Source organism: Salmo salar, chromosome ssa01, assembly GCF_905237065.1.
Source record: "Salmo salar chromosome ssa01, Ssal_v3.1, whole genome shotgun sequence".
NCBI lineage: Eukaryota > Metazoa > Chordata > Actinopteri > Salmoniformes > Salmonidae > Salmo > Salmo salar.
The window spans coordinates 54,528,759-54,545,861 of NC_059442.1; the positions used below are offsets into that span (position 1 = coordinate 54,528,759).

The 17,103-nt window shown below is 44.2% G+C and overlaps 1 protein-coding gene across 2 annotated transcripts in view; it reads right to left on the minus strand.

The window, feature by feature from the left end:
- Positions 1-17,103, minus strand: part of LOC106605012 (inositol polyphosphate-5-phosphatase A) — a 198,892-nt gene that overhangs the window by 92,935 nt on the left and 88,854 nt on the right. For both annotated transcript variants that reach the window (XM_014200229.2, XM_014200220.2), the window contains exons 3-4: positions 14,697-14,797; positions 13,567-13,654 (exon numbers count right to left, since the gene is read on the minus strand). In XM_014200229.2, coding sequence (XP_014055704.1) covers positions 13,567-13,654; positions 14,697-14,797 — 189 coding nt within the window. The remainder of the gene's footprint in view (positions 1-13,566; positions 13,655-14,696; positions 14,798-17,103) is intronic.

The following is a 17,103-nucleotide window of genomic DNA, read 5'->3' on the forward strand; positions in this document are numbered from 1 at the left end:
CGTGTCCACAGTGACAGGCGAATGCTTTAACTGGCGCGGTGGCCCCTGTTGCCGGCACTGCCACTGAAGGGGCTTAACAAAAGCAGATTAACTCCCCGCCCATGCCGGCCAAGGGACCTCTCCAATTTCAGAGCAGGATAACCCAATTGGAGAAATTTGATTTGTAGAACCAAACCCAATTATGGCGATATTAGATGAGAAGTGGCAGGGAGGGAGCGCTTGCTGAAGAATAATAAAAAAAATAAAGGGTTGTAGGCTAAGAGAGTAGAAGAGAAAAGAGAAAAGTTACACAATAAAAATGCACTTAACTCCAGAATGAAGCACAGCAGTAATTGTGTTATTAGATTACTTTGGTCCCCCTCCTCTCTCTGGTTTTGAAAGGCCATTTAGAGTCATTGTGATGGTTGGAGTGAAATAAATGGGCTCCTACGTTAACCTGGTGTGTGTGTGTGTGGTTGGAGGACTGTCTAAAGCCCCCATCCTATCCCATGTGAGGTGCTGTGTAAGTGAGGACGGAAATGAGATGATCACATTGTTGGGTCTTATTAACCAACAAAGCTGACAGCCACGGAGACCAGCGGATCTACCAATTACCCCAATCAGACCGGTTAGGGGCCACACGGGGCCCACCAAACACACTCCTGCTACGGCTGGCACGCCCTGACGGACTAATGCCATTAGAACCATGGATCGGCGTTTTTTTTTTTACCTTCCTTATGACACACACAGGCATCATTACTCCCACTGGAGTGGCGCTGCAACCAACACACACCGAGGTCATAGCCATCTCCATTCTCCAAATACCAATACAGTGTCAATCTGTAGAGAGAGAGTCCTGTGGATAGCTGGATGCTAGTGGCTAACAGAATTTCCCTGCTGCTCGGGACACGTCCATATCTCACAATTAGTTGCCAACGAGGCATGTGCTGACAAACAGGGGAGGGATGTCCTGATTAAAAGAGGCCATTTGTTCCTGAAGGCCCAAGGATCACTCAGGGATCAGTCCAGTCCACTGTTGCTCAGCGATACCATTGCCATGGAAACCGTGTCGTACATCTGACCTGTCTGTGTTAAGCGATAAGACCAGTGTCCAATGTGACAGCCTGGACATACAGTGGCTGGTATAACTTGTTATTTGATTAAAAGCCTCGTTAGCAGTTGCAAAAGCAGCAACTGTGTGGTGCACACAAAACATGGCATAACACATCATAATAATAAAACACCTGCAGCTCAAGGAAAGAATTACATAAATGTCGAATAATCTAGATTAAAAAAAATATAAAATTAAATACACAAAAATATTAAAACGCAATACGCAACAATTTGAAAGCTTAAGGAATCAGTCATTAGGCCCTAATCTATGGATTTCACATGACTGGGAATACAGATATCTGTTGGTCACAGATAACTTTTTTTTTTTAAAGGTAGTGGCGTGGATCAGAAAACCAGTCAGTATCTGGTGTGACCACCATTTGCCTCATGCAACATGACATCTTATTCGCATAGAGTTGATCAAGCTGTTGACTGTGGCCTGTTTTCCCACTCCTCTTTAAAATGGCTGCGCGAAGTTGCTGGATATTGGCGAGAACTGGAACACGCTGTCGTACACGTCAATCCAGGAGCATCCCAATCATGCTCAACGGGAGACACGTCTGGTGAGTATGCAGGCCATGGAAGAACTGGGACATTTTCCGCTTCCTGGAATTGTGTACAGATCCTTGCGACATGGGGCCGTGCATTATCATGCTGAAACATGAGGTGATGGCAGCGGATGAATGGCACGAAAATGAGTCTCAGGTGTTTGTCACGGTGTCTCTGTGCATTCAAATTGCCATCCATAAAATGCAATTGTGTTCATTGTTCGTAGCTTATGCCTGCCCATTACATAACCCCACCACCACCATGGGGCACTCTGTTTACAATGTTGACATCAGCAAACCCCTCGCCCACAACGCCATACACGCCATCTGCCCAGTACAGTTGAAACCGGGATTAATCCGTGAAGAGCACACTTCTCCAGTGTACCAGCAGCCATCGAAGGTGAGCATTTGCCCACTGAAATTGGTTACGATGTCGAACTACAGTCAGGTTAAGACCCTGGTGAGGACGATAAGAATGCAGATGAGCTTCCCTGAGACGGTTTCTGAGAGTTTGTGTAGAAATTCTTCAGTTGTGCAAACCCAGTTTCATCAGCTGTGAGCGTGGCTGGTCTCAGACGATGCTGCAGGTGAAGAAACCGGATGTGAAGGTCCTGGGCTGGCATGTAGTTACATGTGGTCTACGGTTGTGAGGCCGGTTGGACGTACTAAACGACGTTGGAGTCAGCTTATGGTAGAGAAATGAACATTAAATACTCTGGCAATCAGCTCTGATGGACATTCACGCAGCCAGCATGCCAATTGCACACTCCCTCAAAACTTGAGACATCTGTGGCATTGTGTTGTGTGACAAAACAGCACATTTTAGAGTCACCTATTATTGTCCCCAGCACAAGGTGCACCTGTGTAATAATGTTTAATCAGCTTCTTGATATGCAACACCTGTCAGGTGGATGGATTATATTGGCAAAGGAGAAATGCTCACTAACAGGGATGTAAACAAATTTGTGCACAAAATTGACACATTTTGGGGATTTTTTATTTCAGCTCATGAAACATGAAACCAACACTTTACATATTGCGTTTATATTTTTGTTCACTGACAATGCTATGCTGCTAAAGCAAACATGGAAGTTCAATTAATACATTCAAAACAGGAATCAAAATAATTGCATTGACACAACCTTATGGAACAGTGAAAATGTGTTGCCATTTAAATGAGTCATAATATCATGTCTAACGTGTCATATTAAGACATAAAAAGCACCCGACTAGGGGAGACCGGGGCACAAAGTAACACATTCAGTCTTTCATTTATTTATGAAAAGATTGTTTGAGTTACAGTAGATTAAGAATATTTTTATACAAACATACATATCAGCTACCATTACATACTGTAACTATGTTTCTAGGACATACCAGTCTTTCACAATTCATCAGAAAGTGGCAGAAGTAGGCAGGGTTAATTGAAACAGGCTAATTGTAACAGGGTTAAATGTAACACTGTTTTCAATGGTAAAAATTAGTGGTAATTGAAAAAATGTTCTGATTTGAAACCGATATTTTGATGATACACTAAATTGTCCAAAAATATTTTCATATCTTTTAGGCATATCATACTGACCAAAAACAGAGTAGCCAAAATGTATATATTTTATAGAAGATACTTTAAGTATTCAAAAGTATTTGACTTTTAAAAGGTATTATCTTAGTTGTACTGGTAAAGTTATATTTAGACACATATTCATTATGGTTTATATGTCTAAATATCTTATAAAACACCATAGCATTTTAGGTAAGGGGTTAATTGTAACAAATGTTACAATTTACCACCATTATGGTCTTGTGAAAAAACACAATTATTGTCATGAACTATACCAAAAGGCCTCTTCTTACTGATAAAAAGTATATAATGATTAGTTAAATGGGGAATGTTCCACAGGTCAATAATAAAAAGAGACAGCAAGAATATTTATAAATGTGTCAATAAATCAAAATAAATATTATGGATTTAAGCAAAACTTAATAGGCAGGTAGATACTCTAACCAAGCATTAGCACATTGAATAACTGCTTTCTCACTGGTTTCTAATTTGAGTTATTTAGTTGTTACTTTGTGCCCCAGTCTCCATTACCATAGTGACCTGTGTCTCTTTGTTGCGGCTCAGAGCTCATCTGTGTCCACTGCTGAGGGCTGCCTGCCCCCCCCCCCCAAGCCACTGCTTCATGAATTATTAAATGCATGCCAATAATGAATAGATAGACAACAGTGGGCTGAAAAACAAAGGCAACCTCTGGGTGTTTAATTAGCAGTGGATGTTGCTCTGCATTTCTGATCAGGCCATGGTAATGGACACCTGGGGGCTGAGGACCCGGTCTTCCGAAGGGGGCGTTGCATTGGTCAGCTTCCAGGCAGTCCGATCCATCACGTCGCCTGTTGACTGGCTGTTAGTGGAAGCTGGCCTTATTAATTATCAGCTCGTTTGGAGCGGTGGGGGTTGCAAGAGCTCCTCTGCAATCAATGCAAACTGTCGCTCCATGAGAATTCCTGCGGAAGGCGATTACGATCAATCAGACTGGGCTGACATGACGAGTCTTTTCCCCTCCGAACACGACAGGACAAGTGGGAAAGCTCCTGGGATGGAGCTGTGGAAGGTGGTGGATCTTGTCTTTATAGATAGATAATCCATATCACTGTTTCCTCTGGTGTATTCGAGTTAAAGAAGCTACAAAGAACTTTCGCCTCTGGGGGTGCTCTTGAGCCAAAAGGGGTCCCCTTAAAGGAGCAGTGCAGTCAAAAACGTGATTTCACATCTTTTTTTTTTTACGACACTGGAAGTGACAATTATGATAATGCCCTTTTCGTGTAAGAGTTGTTTGAAAAAAATGCTTGGAATTTCAGGTCGTTCAGGTGGGATGGAGTTTTTAGCCCAGATCATGACATCACAATCTGATCTGATTATTCTGATCAATGACCAGTCATCTTTTATTTGCATATATAGCCTCCTACTTTATGCGCCAATCTGGGCTGTGTATGCAAATATATTTCAATTTGTATCAACACCCACACAATCAGACGGAGCATTTCAATGGCAAAAGGAGGCTCGGGAAAATAAATTATTATTAAATATATTTGGAGTTATTTTCATAAAATAAACAAAGTAATTCATTAGACATAGTGATGATAAAAAAAAATGTCAGACAGAAATAGAGACAGAAATATATCAACAAACTATTAGTAAGACTAAGTAGTAGACATCAGCAAAACATGAGTAAGCCAATAAACAGATGCAAGCCATCTACACACAGGCAGAAGTAACGACTCAGTCTCAGTATTCAAGCACTCGTACATACATGACCTAGATACCGGCGCCCTCACACACAGACAAGCTTTAAAATCAAGGCTAACCAAAGTCAGTTTCATGTCATTAAAGCAAAACTCTTAGAGAACACAAGCGGTCTATAGCATACATACACAGGGAATGCATACTCGCTGTACAGAATATACCATACAGGATTGCATGGCAGGAATTAACGGGGGAAAAAAAAATTTAAAATGCAGTGTCTTAAGTGATATGTATAGGATCGGTATAGAAGTACACAGACTGAGAACATCCAGATTTGAAAAAAATAAATACATTCTATTTCATCAAACATCTACAGCATATTGAAGTCTTAACGCAAACTATAAATAGGGTTAGACGGGTAAACGTCTCTCCATATAACCCCGTCTTTGGTCAATGATAACACCCTCACATTATCTCGTGAAGGCCTCTCTGCTCTGAGAGGAGAAGGGAGCACTTGAGAGCGACTGGAGTGGAGCTCAAATACGATCATGTTCCTGAGGGCTTAATCTGTTGCATAGACAGATACGCATCGCTCTGACACTCATGTTAATAAAGGGGGTTTTAAAGAGACGCCGGAAGCAATTTAGCAACGCCTCCCCTGACACCCCAACACACACACACACACACACACACACACACACACACACACACACACACACACACACACACACACACACACACACACACACACACACACACACACACACACACATCACAAATCTAAACAGCACACCCTCTCAGCGGCAAGTGCCACTTACAGGGATGTCAAGCCACCATCCCACTGTATTCACATAATGGTTATGATGAGGATAGTAGCAGTTTTGACTAAGGTGGAGACATTTGCTATGATTTGTAAAGTTTATTATGGGAGAAATCTCTCTTAGAAAGTGGCAAGTTATACCTACACAGAGCACAAAACATCAGGAACCCCATCCTAATATTGAGTTACACCCTCCTTTGCCCTCAGAACAGACTCAATTTGTCGGGGCATGGACTCTACAAGGTGTCAAAAGTGTTCCACAGAGATGCTGGCACATGTTGACTCCAATGCTTCCCACAGTTGTGTCAAGTTCGGCTTGATGTCCTATGGGTGGTGGACCGTTCTTGATTCACACGGGAAGCGGTAGACACACAAACCGATGCGCCTGGCACCTACTACCATACCCCGTTCAAAGGAACTTCAATATTTTGTCTTGCCCACTCATCCTCTGAATGGCACACACACACAATCCATGTCTCAATTGCCTCGAGGCTTAAAAAAAAAATCCTTATTTAACCTGCCGCCTCCCTTTCATCTACACTGATTAAAGTGGATTTAACAAGTGACATCAATAAGGGATCATAGTTTTCAGAGCAGGTGTTCTTAAATGTTTTGTCCACTCAGTACACGTGTGAATTTGGTGTACTTTTGTTCTAATGACAATTGTTTCAGAGCTTAGTGTGTTGTAAGAATTCATTAGTGCATGGGAATACGTGTGTGTCTGTGTGTGCATGGGGGGGGAGAGAATTATGGGCATGTGAGGGCCCTCAATTGCGGGAGGATTATGGAAATCAAACCAGAGAGATTAGCTAATGGGGAAGTAATGGCCAGTGTCTGCCTGGGTCAACTGGGCCATGCAAATCAAGTGCTGCTGCATGGGAGAATTAATACCCATGGGAATCAGATCAGCTAGTAGCTATGGGGCAGGGCCACGGCCTGACGCCAGGCACAGAGGGCAGCTTTCACCAGGAGTGGAGAGGAGAGCAATGGAGCAGAGGAGACGTCGCCAGATAGTGCCCTCATTGATGTCAACACTCAGCATGTGATCCCAATGCCTCGTCTCCACTGAAACACCGACCCACTATCTCTCTCCCTGCTCATAAAATCTCTATTCATTCACTCTCGCTTGTAGGATACAGGAAACAAATGTCCTTGTTTTCAATCGATAGCAGTTGTCGGTAGGAAAGTTAAAGGGTCATTTTTTAAACATTTTAAACTTCACTCGGGCTCCCGAGTGGTGCAGCGGTCTAAGGCACTGTATCTCAGTGCAAGAGGCGTCACTAGAGTCCCTGGTTCAAATCCAGGCTCTATCACATCTGGCCGTGATTGGGAGTCCCATAGGGCGGAGTACAATTGGCCCAGCATCGTCCATGTTTGGCTGGGGTTGGTAGTCATTGTAAATAACAATTTGTTCTTAACTGACTTGCCTAGTTAAAGTAAGGTTGCATAAAGAATAGTCATCTCCAGCACCACCACAACATCAACAAATGTGAAAATGGCACGTTTCTATGTTTTGAAGATAAGTGTTTCCCAATGACATCAACCAATTAGTAGGCTATGCCTACTCATAATTGGTTAAAATCACATGATGCACACCGATGATGTCATTGGAAACACATCCTCCTCTAAATGTTTTACTACAAAATGTAGAAATGCGCAATTTTCACATGTGCTGGAGATAAAGGGAAATTTCACAATTTAGCAACTTCAAGTATGAGGTTTTCGATGTTAAGTGGTTTACATTTGTTTTTTTGTTTTTTTTTGCACGTCAGAGGGTTTTTAATTTAGATTTGCAGCAGGCGGTCTAACTCTGTTCCCCCATGCATGGCCTCTCCCCTCTCATTTTCCTTCCCACCCACTTGGCGCAACCATTCATCAGGACCCGGGCAGAGGACACTTGCCTGCCTACTCACAAATGCATGGAGCAGCCAATAAAATTAACCTTGTGGCAATTGTTTTACCACACATTCCATAGCCGGGTTTCAGCTCATCCGTTACGGGCCGGAAAAAAGAAAAAAAGTCAAGCTCCAATGTGCAAAAAATGATGACTAAGGGCCATCAATAAAGCATGGCTAATGCCAGATTATGGAGTTAAGACCAGATCAATCAATGACAGACTAGATGGGGACAGAGCGACTTCCTAGGTCTGTTCATTTGGGTTGGAGAAATACACCGACCACAACCGGGCAATGCAGTATAACACTGTAATTTGCTGGTAGAGGAGTAGAGATGGCCAGATATATTTACAGTCCAGCACACCAACATCCCTGACCCAACCCTGCTGCTGGCGTAAGGGTGGGAGAGAAGTGGGAGTCGGGGTGAAGGAAGGGGGAGGGAGGGGGATGTTTATTTGCGCTCAACACCTCCTAAGCGATCAATATTTTTAATTTGGGTCCGAGTTATTATTTTTCACATCACTGCGCCGGGGAGCTGAGTAAAGTGGCTCATATTTTAGCGCTAAAAAGATCGATATGACAGGCTCACCTTCACTCTGCCCCTCGCCGGCTGGGGTCCACACATCATAATGTATGGTGGCAAGGTGCACCTGGCCGCCGCATGCTGGAATCACATCATTATCTGTGCTGGCGATCCCCCCCCCCTCCTCACCACCACCCCCCAGACAGTCCTGATTTACTCCCTGCCCAGGTCCTGCCTGCAGCCCCCACTAAACCAATCCCACCACACACAAACACTTAATCAGAGCTCTGTTTATGAGGGTGAAGGGGACGGACTGTGTGTGTGTGTGTGTGTGTGTGTGTGTGTGTGTGTGTGTGTGTGTGTGTGTGTGTGTGTGTATGTGCACTTGAATGTGTGCTTGTGTCAGATGCTCATTTCTGTGCTGGTCCAGAGGAGGGCATAGGCCAAGTTCCATAGATTAGGCTCCTTGTAATAAATGCATACATTTTTCAGCATCTCCTTTCAATTAATTAATTATATACACATTTTCAACCTACATTTTTCCAGGGAGGCACAGCCTGCTTTCTCTCCCTCATAATTCACTTCTGATGGCAGATTCATTGATTGTCGCTCAACACGTCGGTGGTGTGTGTGTGTGTGTGTGTGTGTGTGTGTGTGTGTGTGTGTTCAGTATGCGCTTACTTGAATGCCCTGAGTGCATGACTGATGGTCAAGGAGAGTTATTGCCCAACAATGATGACATCTACTCCATTCAAATTGCCTCGCCTGCACTGTACTTCTCACCATATCGAAATAAGAGCCCAGAGATTTAGTTTTCAATATTTTAACCTGCTTATCCTCACAATGCCATCTCCCTGACCATGAGGGTGGAGGGGTTTGTGTGTAGGTTGGGGTTGGTCCTACTTGTTGAACCTGTGTGTGTAAACCAGCGTAGCGACCACCTTGTCGTTCTCGCTCTCTCTCTCTCTGTAAATGCAGAGCAGGGGATGCTTAAGGGGTAAAGGATGAAACGATCCCCCATCATCTGGCCTTAAAGGGGGAGGGGAGATGGTGGTGCACCGTGAAAATAGGTGATGAGTACAACGCAAGTGAACACACACAGTCCCAAGCCCCGTCACCGCAGTGGGCCACTAAGTGTTCATAAATTCCTGGGTGCAGTTTGGATGATTACATTACTGTGGCCTACTGGAGGCAGGTATTAAAGCTGAAATGCGTCACTTTTTGGGCGACCCAACCAAATTCACATAGAAATGTGAGTTATAGATCTGTAATTCTCATTGAAAGCAAGTCTAAGAAGTGGTAGATATGTTCTGTGTGCACTATTTCTATGCTTCCCATTCTTAAGTTTTAGCCGTTAAAAAAAAAAAAATGTCTTACTTTTGAACACCAGCTTCAAAACAGCTGAAAATACAATAGGTTTGATTATGGAAAATATATTTTGCAGCGGTTTAGGTGGTACAATGATTCTCGACACAATGACCGCTTGTTTTATCACATAAACTGAAATTAGACAAACTATTCGAATTTTAGCAACCAGGAAATGGCGGAACGATTTCTGCATATTGCACCTTTAAGGTCTCACCTCTGGAGCAGGCTAGGGTGCTGCTGGCAGTTTCTGACATGCCTCTAAAATGGGGCCCAGCCCTCAGCAGCTATTCCCTCATCCCAACCACGGAGACAGATCTGAGCTACTCAGGGATGCACCATTAGGTTTGAAAAGAAAAGAGCTGGGAAATAATCATGTGAACTGACTCAAGACTCAAAGTAGGCGAAACCTTGATAGGAAGAAAATAAAACATTTGATTGAACTTCCTAATGTGAAAGCTTAGGAATGCGTACTTTCTGTTGAGTCTGTATGTGGGTCTCAGTGTGTGTACAGAACGTAGCTGCATGTACGTGTGTGCGCTTGTGCGTACACACGGCACAGACAGAGCTAACTGGATAGACAGAACGGGAAGCTGATGGGAGTGCTCCCAGTGTCTCTCAGGGTGACAACACTCTCTAGTCTCCACAACAAAGGACACCACAGGGGAAATCCAATCAAAACATCCAGTGGAGGCGTCAAAGATGGCACCCAGCACAAATAGCAGCTAAACAGATTAAGCCAATGTGACAGCTGGGTTGAGAACAGACGCGGACGCAGAAACGGAGTGCGATTCCTGTCAGAGCAAAGAGCCTGATTTATCCTCTGGCCTCTCACTCCTGTCTTGTGGACCAGAGCAGGGAAGGACGCCTTTAATTTCCCATTAAAATGCTCCGGAACAACTGAGGGCTGTGTGTGTTGGTGTGTGTGTGTGTTCATTTGTAGGTCACTTGTAGCCATTGACTCGATGCAGAAGGTGTGTGTGAGTGTGTGTGTGTTTGTTTGTAGTAAATACTGTTAAACTTTTTTCATAATTCTGCTATGACGCACAGAAAAACAGAGTGAGTGCTGTGACAGAAACTGTGAGGGTGGTGTGTGTTTGCCTACACACACACACACACCCCAGTCAGTCTGTGAGAAACGCTAGCCTAGGTAATAAAGGCAAGGCATTAGTGAACATCATTCCACATGACACCCCAGCAGCCCAAAGGGCCGGGCCCGTGATAAATATTAATGGCCTGGAACAAGTGGATTGGGAGTTGAGTTATCAGGGCGGGCTTTCCTAATTGACATTTTACCTGCTGTATACCTTAACAGCCCCGTAAAACACCAGGCCTCAGGCTGAGGAGGATGTGTCACTCAAGACACCCCCCCCCACCCTCATCACTGCACAGCACACACACAGGAAAGACGTGGAGGTTAGGCTGGTCCGCATCCCTCACTGTCGGTCTGCATCCAACACGGGCTCAGTGCCTGACTGACAGACTTACTCTGGTATGGAGTTAGGACCACCGTGTGCTAAGTTGGACATAAATCTTAGTCCAGGTTATCACACGGGGGGAATCAAACATTATATATTATACAGTGTCCTACAGTATAGCCTGACATACTAACAAAAACCCTACCCTCAAAACCAGCCGCCTCTTTGACCATTTTAGCCTGTTGATTATTCGTCTCATCACTAAATCAGAAGAATCAGCCAGTGCTTTCTTGGTAAATTAAGAGGCGTACTCAAAATGACCCAAACAGACACGCACCTCGCTGACACAGCTCGCACACGCTCAGCCGTGTGCTTCATTAGGTATGGTGAGGCTGCGCTGGCTGTGGCGAGAGGGAAGCATATGGCACCGCCATCCAGCCAGCGTACCCGACAGAGACAGACAGGTAAAGTAAACACTCCCCCAGGTCATTACCATACACTTTCACTACATTATAGCACATCCGCTCGCTGCCGCACTCACATAGATATTCCGAAGGAAAACACACACCGGCTGCCATTACTGGTAGGCTCAGGGAGCCACACCGGGGTTGCCACTTACATTATCTGGAAATTGACAGGCAGAGCAGACAACAAACAATTACCCACGAGCAGAAATCGAAGTTTGAGTAAACAAATATGAGTGATGTCATCCGGACTAAATGGCAGGCCCTGTGTGAAGCGCACTGGAGAGTCTGTATCCTTACTGTCGCCCCGATTTGAATATCTATAAGCATATTTATTTTGTGGTTTGTATACATACATGCATGCATGCATGCATGCATGCATACATACATACATACATACATACATACATACATGATATGAGAGTCTAAAAAGGACCACACACACAGCACACCGAATGTTGATCTTGGCTTCGTCTGCTGACCGTTCAGCACGCTGTGTTTTAAGGACCACCCGCTGGTGGATGTCTGACTGCCAACATCTTCACGCGATTCAACCTTCAAAAATCGGTTTGCACCTGGTTCGCAAATTACAGCCGGCACTCCGTTCAGAAGTGCTAAGTACTCTCGGCCCGGCAAACGCCATCGGCGTGTCGGAGCCTTATTAAATAAACTTGGGAGAAATAAATCAAAAACAAGAGGATATCATCGTCATCACCTAACCGAAATGGCAGTTCATTATTTTAGCAATAGGGCAAATGGATCCAACACGTTCATAATAGGTTTATGAAAAGAGCATTTTTGACTGGTGGTGGTGGTGTGATTTACCACTGTTTGCTGTTAGGGAGGGAGAGCAGTGTACCGTGGTAATAATACCTCCTAGGATAGAAAGGAAAATCATGACAGACACGGCTCAGCAGTCAAGGCTACACTGATTGTTAGAGGGTTCCGTAAAACACATCTATTCCCTTCTCTTTATGGGCTCCAGAGCCAGAGAATTAACCACCAGCCCCGCTCTTCACTTCTTCCAAATGTACTGGTGGGAGTACAACGTTAGCAGCATGAAATGTGCGTGTGTGTGTCCAAAGTGGGGGAAAAGGCTGGATGAAACGTTCAACTGGTATCGTCAACACTGAGTATCTGGCTCCACCGAGAGGCCATGTAATGCAACTGACGTGTAGTTGCGCATGATCTAGAGGGAACAGGCCACAAAATGAACCGAGCAACATCTTTGTGATAATTACATCACTGGGGCCGAGGTTCCCTGCCATCCAGGACCTCTATGGCAGGCGGTGTCAGAGGAGGGCCCTAAAGATTGTCAGACTCCAGCCACCCAAGTCATAGACCGTTCTCTCTGCTACCGATGCACCAAGTCTGGAACCAACAGGAGCCTGAACAGCTTCTACCCCCAAGCTAGAAGACTGCTAAATAGTGAACCAAATAGCTGCACGGACTATCTGCATTGACCCCTTTTTGCACTAACTCCTTTGACTCATTACATACGCTGCTGCTATACTGTTTATTATCTATCCTGTTGCCTAGTCACTTTATCCCTTCCTATATGTACATATCTACCTCAATTACCTCGTACCCCTGCACATGGACTCGGTACTGGTACCCTGTGTATATAGCCACGTTATTGTTACTCATTGTGTATTTATTCCTTGTGTTACAATTTTTCGGAATATTTTTCTCTCTGCACTGTTGGGAAGGGCCCGTAAGTAAAGCATTTCACCGTTAGTCTAACACCTGTTGTTTACGAAGCGTGTGACAAATAAAATTTGATAACGCTTGAAAAGTCGCAGCTGGTTTGCAGATCCACAAAACATTCCAGACCATCTAGCACCGCCTTGTGGCGGTCTACCATTATTGCGCATTCTAATAAAATGCTGGGGTCCACAAAGCTAAGGAAAATGAGTCTGAGGGTTGAAGTCCCTCAAACAATTACTTGATTGAATTTCTTAATTCACGTCTTACTACCATCTGAGCTTCCCCAGCTTCAGCTTCCATTTTTCCTCGGCCATCTTAACTAATGTCACTGATGTGTGTAGAGCGTTCTGATGGAAATGGCTGCTGTGCAACACCCAGGTGAATACAGCCCGTCTGTGGTGAGTCAAGACTGTGTGCAGTAAACAAAGATCTCCTGAGATCTAAAGGAAGAGGACCACTTAGCAAGGGCAAATGGACCAGCCGCACTTACTGTGAAATGCTCCTGGGATTTGTAGTTTTCGTCGAGGTAGACACGGACTCTGTTGTACTCCTTCATGGCATCACTGGACAGCAGCTCTCTAGAAGACAGAGGACACACGTCACAATATGAAAATACAGTTATTTTTGTGTTCGTTGTTCCGGTAGACTTCCAGTCATTGCGCTAACACTAGTTAGCAATGGCTCACGAAACTACCTTCAACTTCCTTCAAACGGCACGCAGAGAAATACAAATGGTGTCCATGAGTTCATCTGACTCTGGGCAGGGCTTAATTGACAAAATCTCACACTATCCCTTTAAGGAAGAAGAGATGAAGAACAGGATATTTTGAGAGTATTGGGATATTCTACTAAATCTGTTGAGGCCTCAGACAGTCTTCTGCTTATTTTATTTTTTATTTAACCTTTATTTAACTAGGCAAGCCAGTTAGCCAGTGACCTGGCCAAACCCTAACCCGGACGACGCTGGGCCAACTGTGCGCCACCCTATGGGACACCCAATCACGGCAAGTTGTGATACAGCCTGGAATCGAACCAGGGTCTGTAGTGACACCTCTAGCACTGAGATGCAGTGCACACCTGGACACCCTAAATTGGTTGAAAAAGAGGTTCATCAAGAGGGCACTTACATAAACATTTACGTCATTTAGGAGACGCTTTTATCCAGAGCGACTTACAAATTGGTGCATTCACCTTATGATATCCACTTGAGAGAATCTTTCCAAATCCCCATTGACATAAAACTTTGTTACTCCATCCTATGAATAAACAAAATAGACTACATAAACAAGCCATGCAAATAAGTTAATGGTATTCTAGTACATCCGTTTCATTATATGAAATTCATAACCTTCTGACCTTTTTTGAAAAAAATCATTGAAAAAAAGAACCACCAAAAATGAAACCAAATAAGGTATGTCACCAGAAGGTGGAGTTGTTCACTCATTTTCAGAGTTCTTGGACAGTTTCCCTGTGGACCAAGGCAGTGGGTGTTTCCTTGATAGAAAAATACCCCATAATCATCACTAAAGTTGGCTATGAACATTAGAGTTGGCTGCACCTCTTCAGTGAAGGGCAATTTGAAGTGGGACCATCGAGTGTTGAGGTTGCGAGGCCACTTACTTGACAAAACAATCCACGTGTGACATGGACGCTTCGTAGTTCTTCCCGCCCACCTCTTGACAGTGCACTGCGATGAAGTGGGGCCTGTGTGATTGGACAGTCTGCAAAGGAGAAGAGAACAAGGCATGGCGTTAACAACTGTCTAGACCACTACTTGATGGTTTCAGTATGAAAAATATCATTTCGTGCCCTATTGGTTAAAGCCTGTAAGTAAGCATTTCACTGTTCACCTGTTGTATTCGGCGCACGTGACAAATAAACTTTGATTTGATAATCATTTACAACACAAGGAACTTCCCACCCAAATTATCTATCATTCTGAACTTAAGTTTGCGGACAGAAATGATACTGCCTTCCTCAAGAGAACACTGTTCTCTAAACATTCTACAGAGTTAGATTTCCACAAATAGCTGAATTAAGGGATTTTAAAAAGTCACAACCAGGCAACAAGCCTAACCAAAAACCCCAAAAGCACCCATTTACAGCACATTGAAACCCTATAATAAGGTCTGGTGGTTTTGGAGTTTGACAGAAGCTGGGTAACACCCAAGACTGGGGGACAAACGACTAGCAGAGGCCAAGATGCATTACAGCCAACAGGGAAAACCATCCCAGCTACTGTACAGTATAGTGTCAGACAGATGTGTCTGTGTGCAGGGTGTGACAGACAACGTCGGGAGTTTTAGATGTCTCACTAGAGCAATAACGAGTCTCTCACCATTGGGAAATGTTATCATGTCAGAGTACGGGAAACACTACAGAAAATACATGTTACAGAACATAGCCCTGTCATAAAATATACGGTACATGAATGAAGAGACATTGGCGATCTACACTGCACTACACCTTGTCCCAGATCTGTTGGGGCCGTCTCGGCAATGTCTTTAGTCATTGGCAAACAGCACAAACAGATCTGGGATCAGGCTAACAAATACCTGGTCAGAGAAGGAGAGCACTCAGAGCAGAGAGAGACGTTACACAGTCATTTCCACTCCAGTCACATGACCTCTCCCCCCCCGGTCCCCTAACACTAAGAGGTGTTTGTGAGTGCACTGCCACCAAGCCCAGAGTGTTCAGGGGTGCTGACCCGTAACGGAAAATCCATTGCTGAGTGAATTACAGCGCTCAGAGGCACTCACAGGGTCGAGCTATAGATGGCGGGCATGCCATAGATCACCGTCACCCAGGATATGTGGCCTGGGACAGCGTTAAGCCTGGGACAGCTCCAGGCCTGGGGGCCTACTCTGGCCCTACTTCACTCCCCCGCCTGCATTATTCTCACTAAATGCAAAATCTAATAAAAGTAATGTATGGCAATAACACTATGGATTTTCCATCCACCTATGGCTCGTCACTTAGCTGGATGACCCAGAGACTGGGCCCCTAAGAACCAGGGTTCTCAAACTTAGAAAGATTAGTGGACCTATCAGCTCCCACTGAAAAGGTCAGACTCTCAAGGAGCTTTAGCAAGAAGTTGCATTGGTGTGTGAGCCTGTGGGCATATGAGAGAGAGAATGCAAGACTGTGTGTATTTTGTGTTTTGCATCTGTCCAAGTGTGGGTTTTCTGTTTGTTTTTCCAGGCAGTGTAACTCCAGCTCTAGTTGCCCATGCAGACTCATAATCCTGAAGCCTAATTTAATCCTACTACTTTAATCAGAAATGCTATTGATAGAAAAGGTCAAACAAGAACAACTATTCAGCTTTCTTCCATCTTTCTGAAGGCCAACCAAACAACCCATTCTAGATACCCTCAGCGGCACTTTTTGCTCTATCGGTTCATTTTGATTCCAGACTAAGAGTTATAGTTGACAGATTGATTTTCAATAGGAGGGCAATAAAAACACACTTGGTGTACAGTCAGCCTTAAAGGGATAGTTCACCCAAATTACACTTTGGTTTACCCTGGAAGCAGTCTATGGAAAAGGTATGACAGCAATTCGTGCTTTAGGATAAGTTCCCCTGGCATGGTTTCCCCATGCTAATGTTTTGGCTTTTGTGGCACAAATCCCATTCGAGTCATGGGACCGATATTAGCACTTTTTCGCACATCATGTCCAAATCATCCAAAAGTACTTCAAATGTATTTTGAAGCTCAACAAAGTCAATTATAGATTATTTAAACATGATGCGTGAAAAATTCAAATATAGGTCCCATGATTTGAACGGGATTTGTGCCAAATGCTAAAATGTTAGCATGTGAAAACAGTGCCAGGGAAACTAAACCAAATCATGGATTGCATACCTTGTATATAGACTACTTACAGGGTGAGGAAACCAATATGTAATTTTGGTGAACTATCCCTTTAAGAGCAGTAAAGATCTATCAGATGCAAGGAACTCCCTTGTTAGCGTGACAGTTGCTATATGGTGATGCCTTTAGACCACGCAGCACTTGTGATGACATGG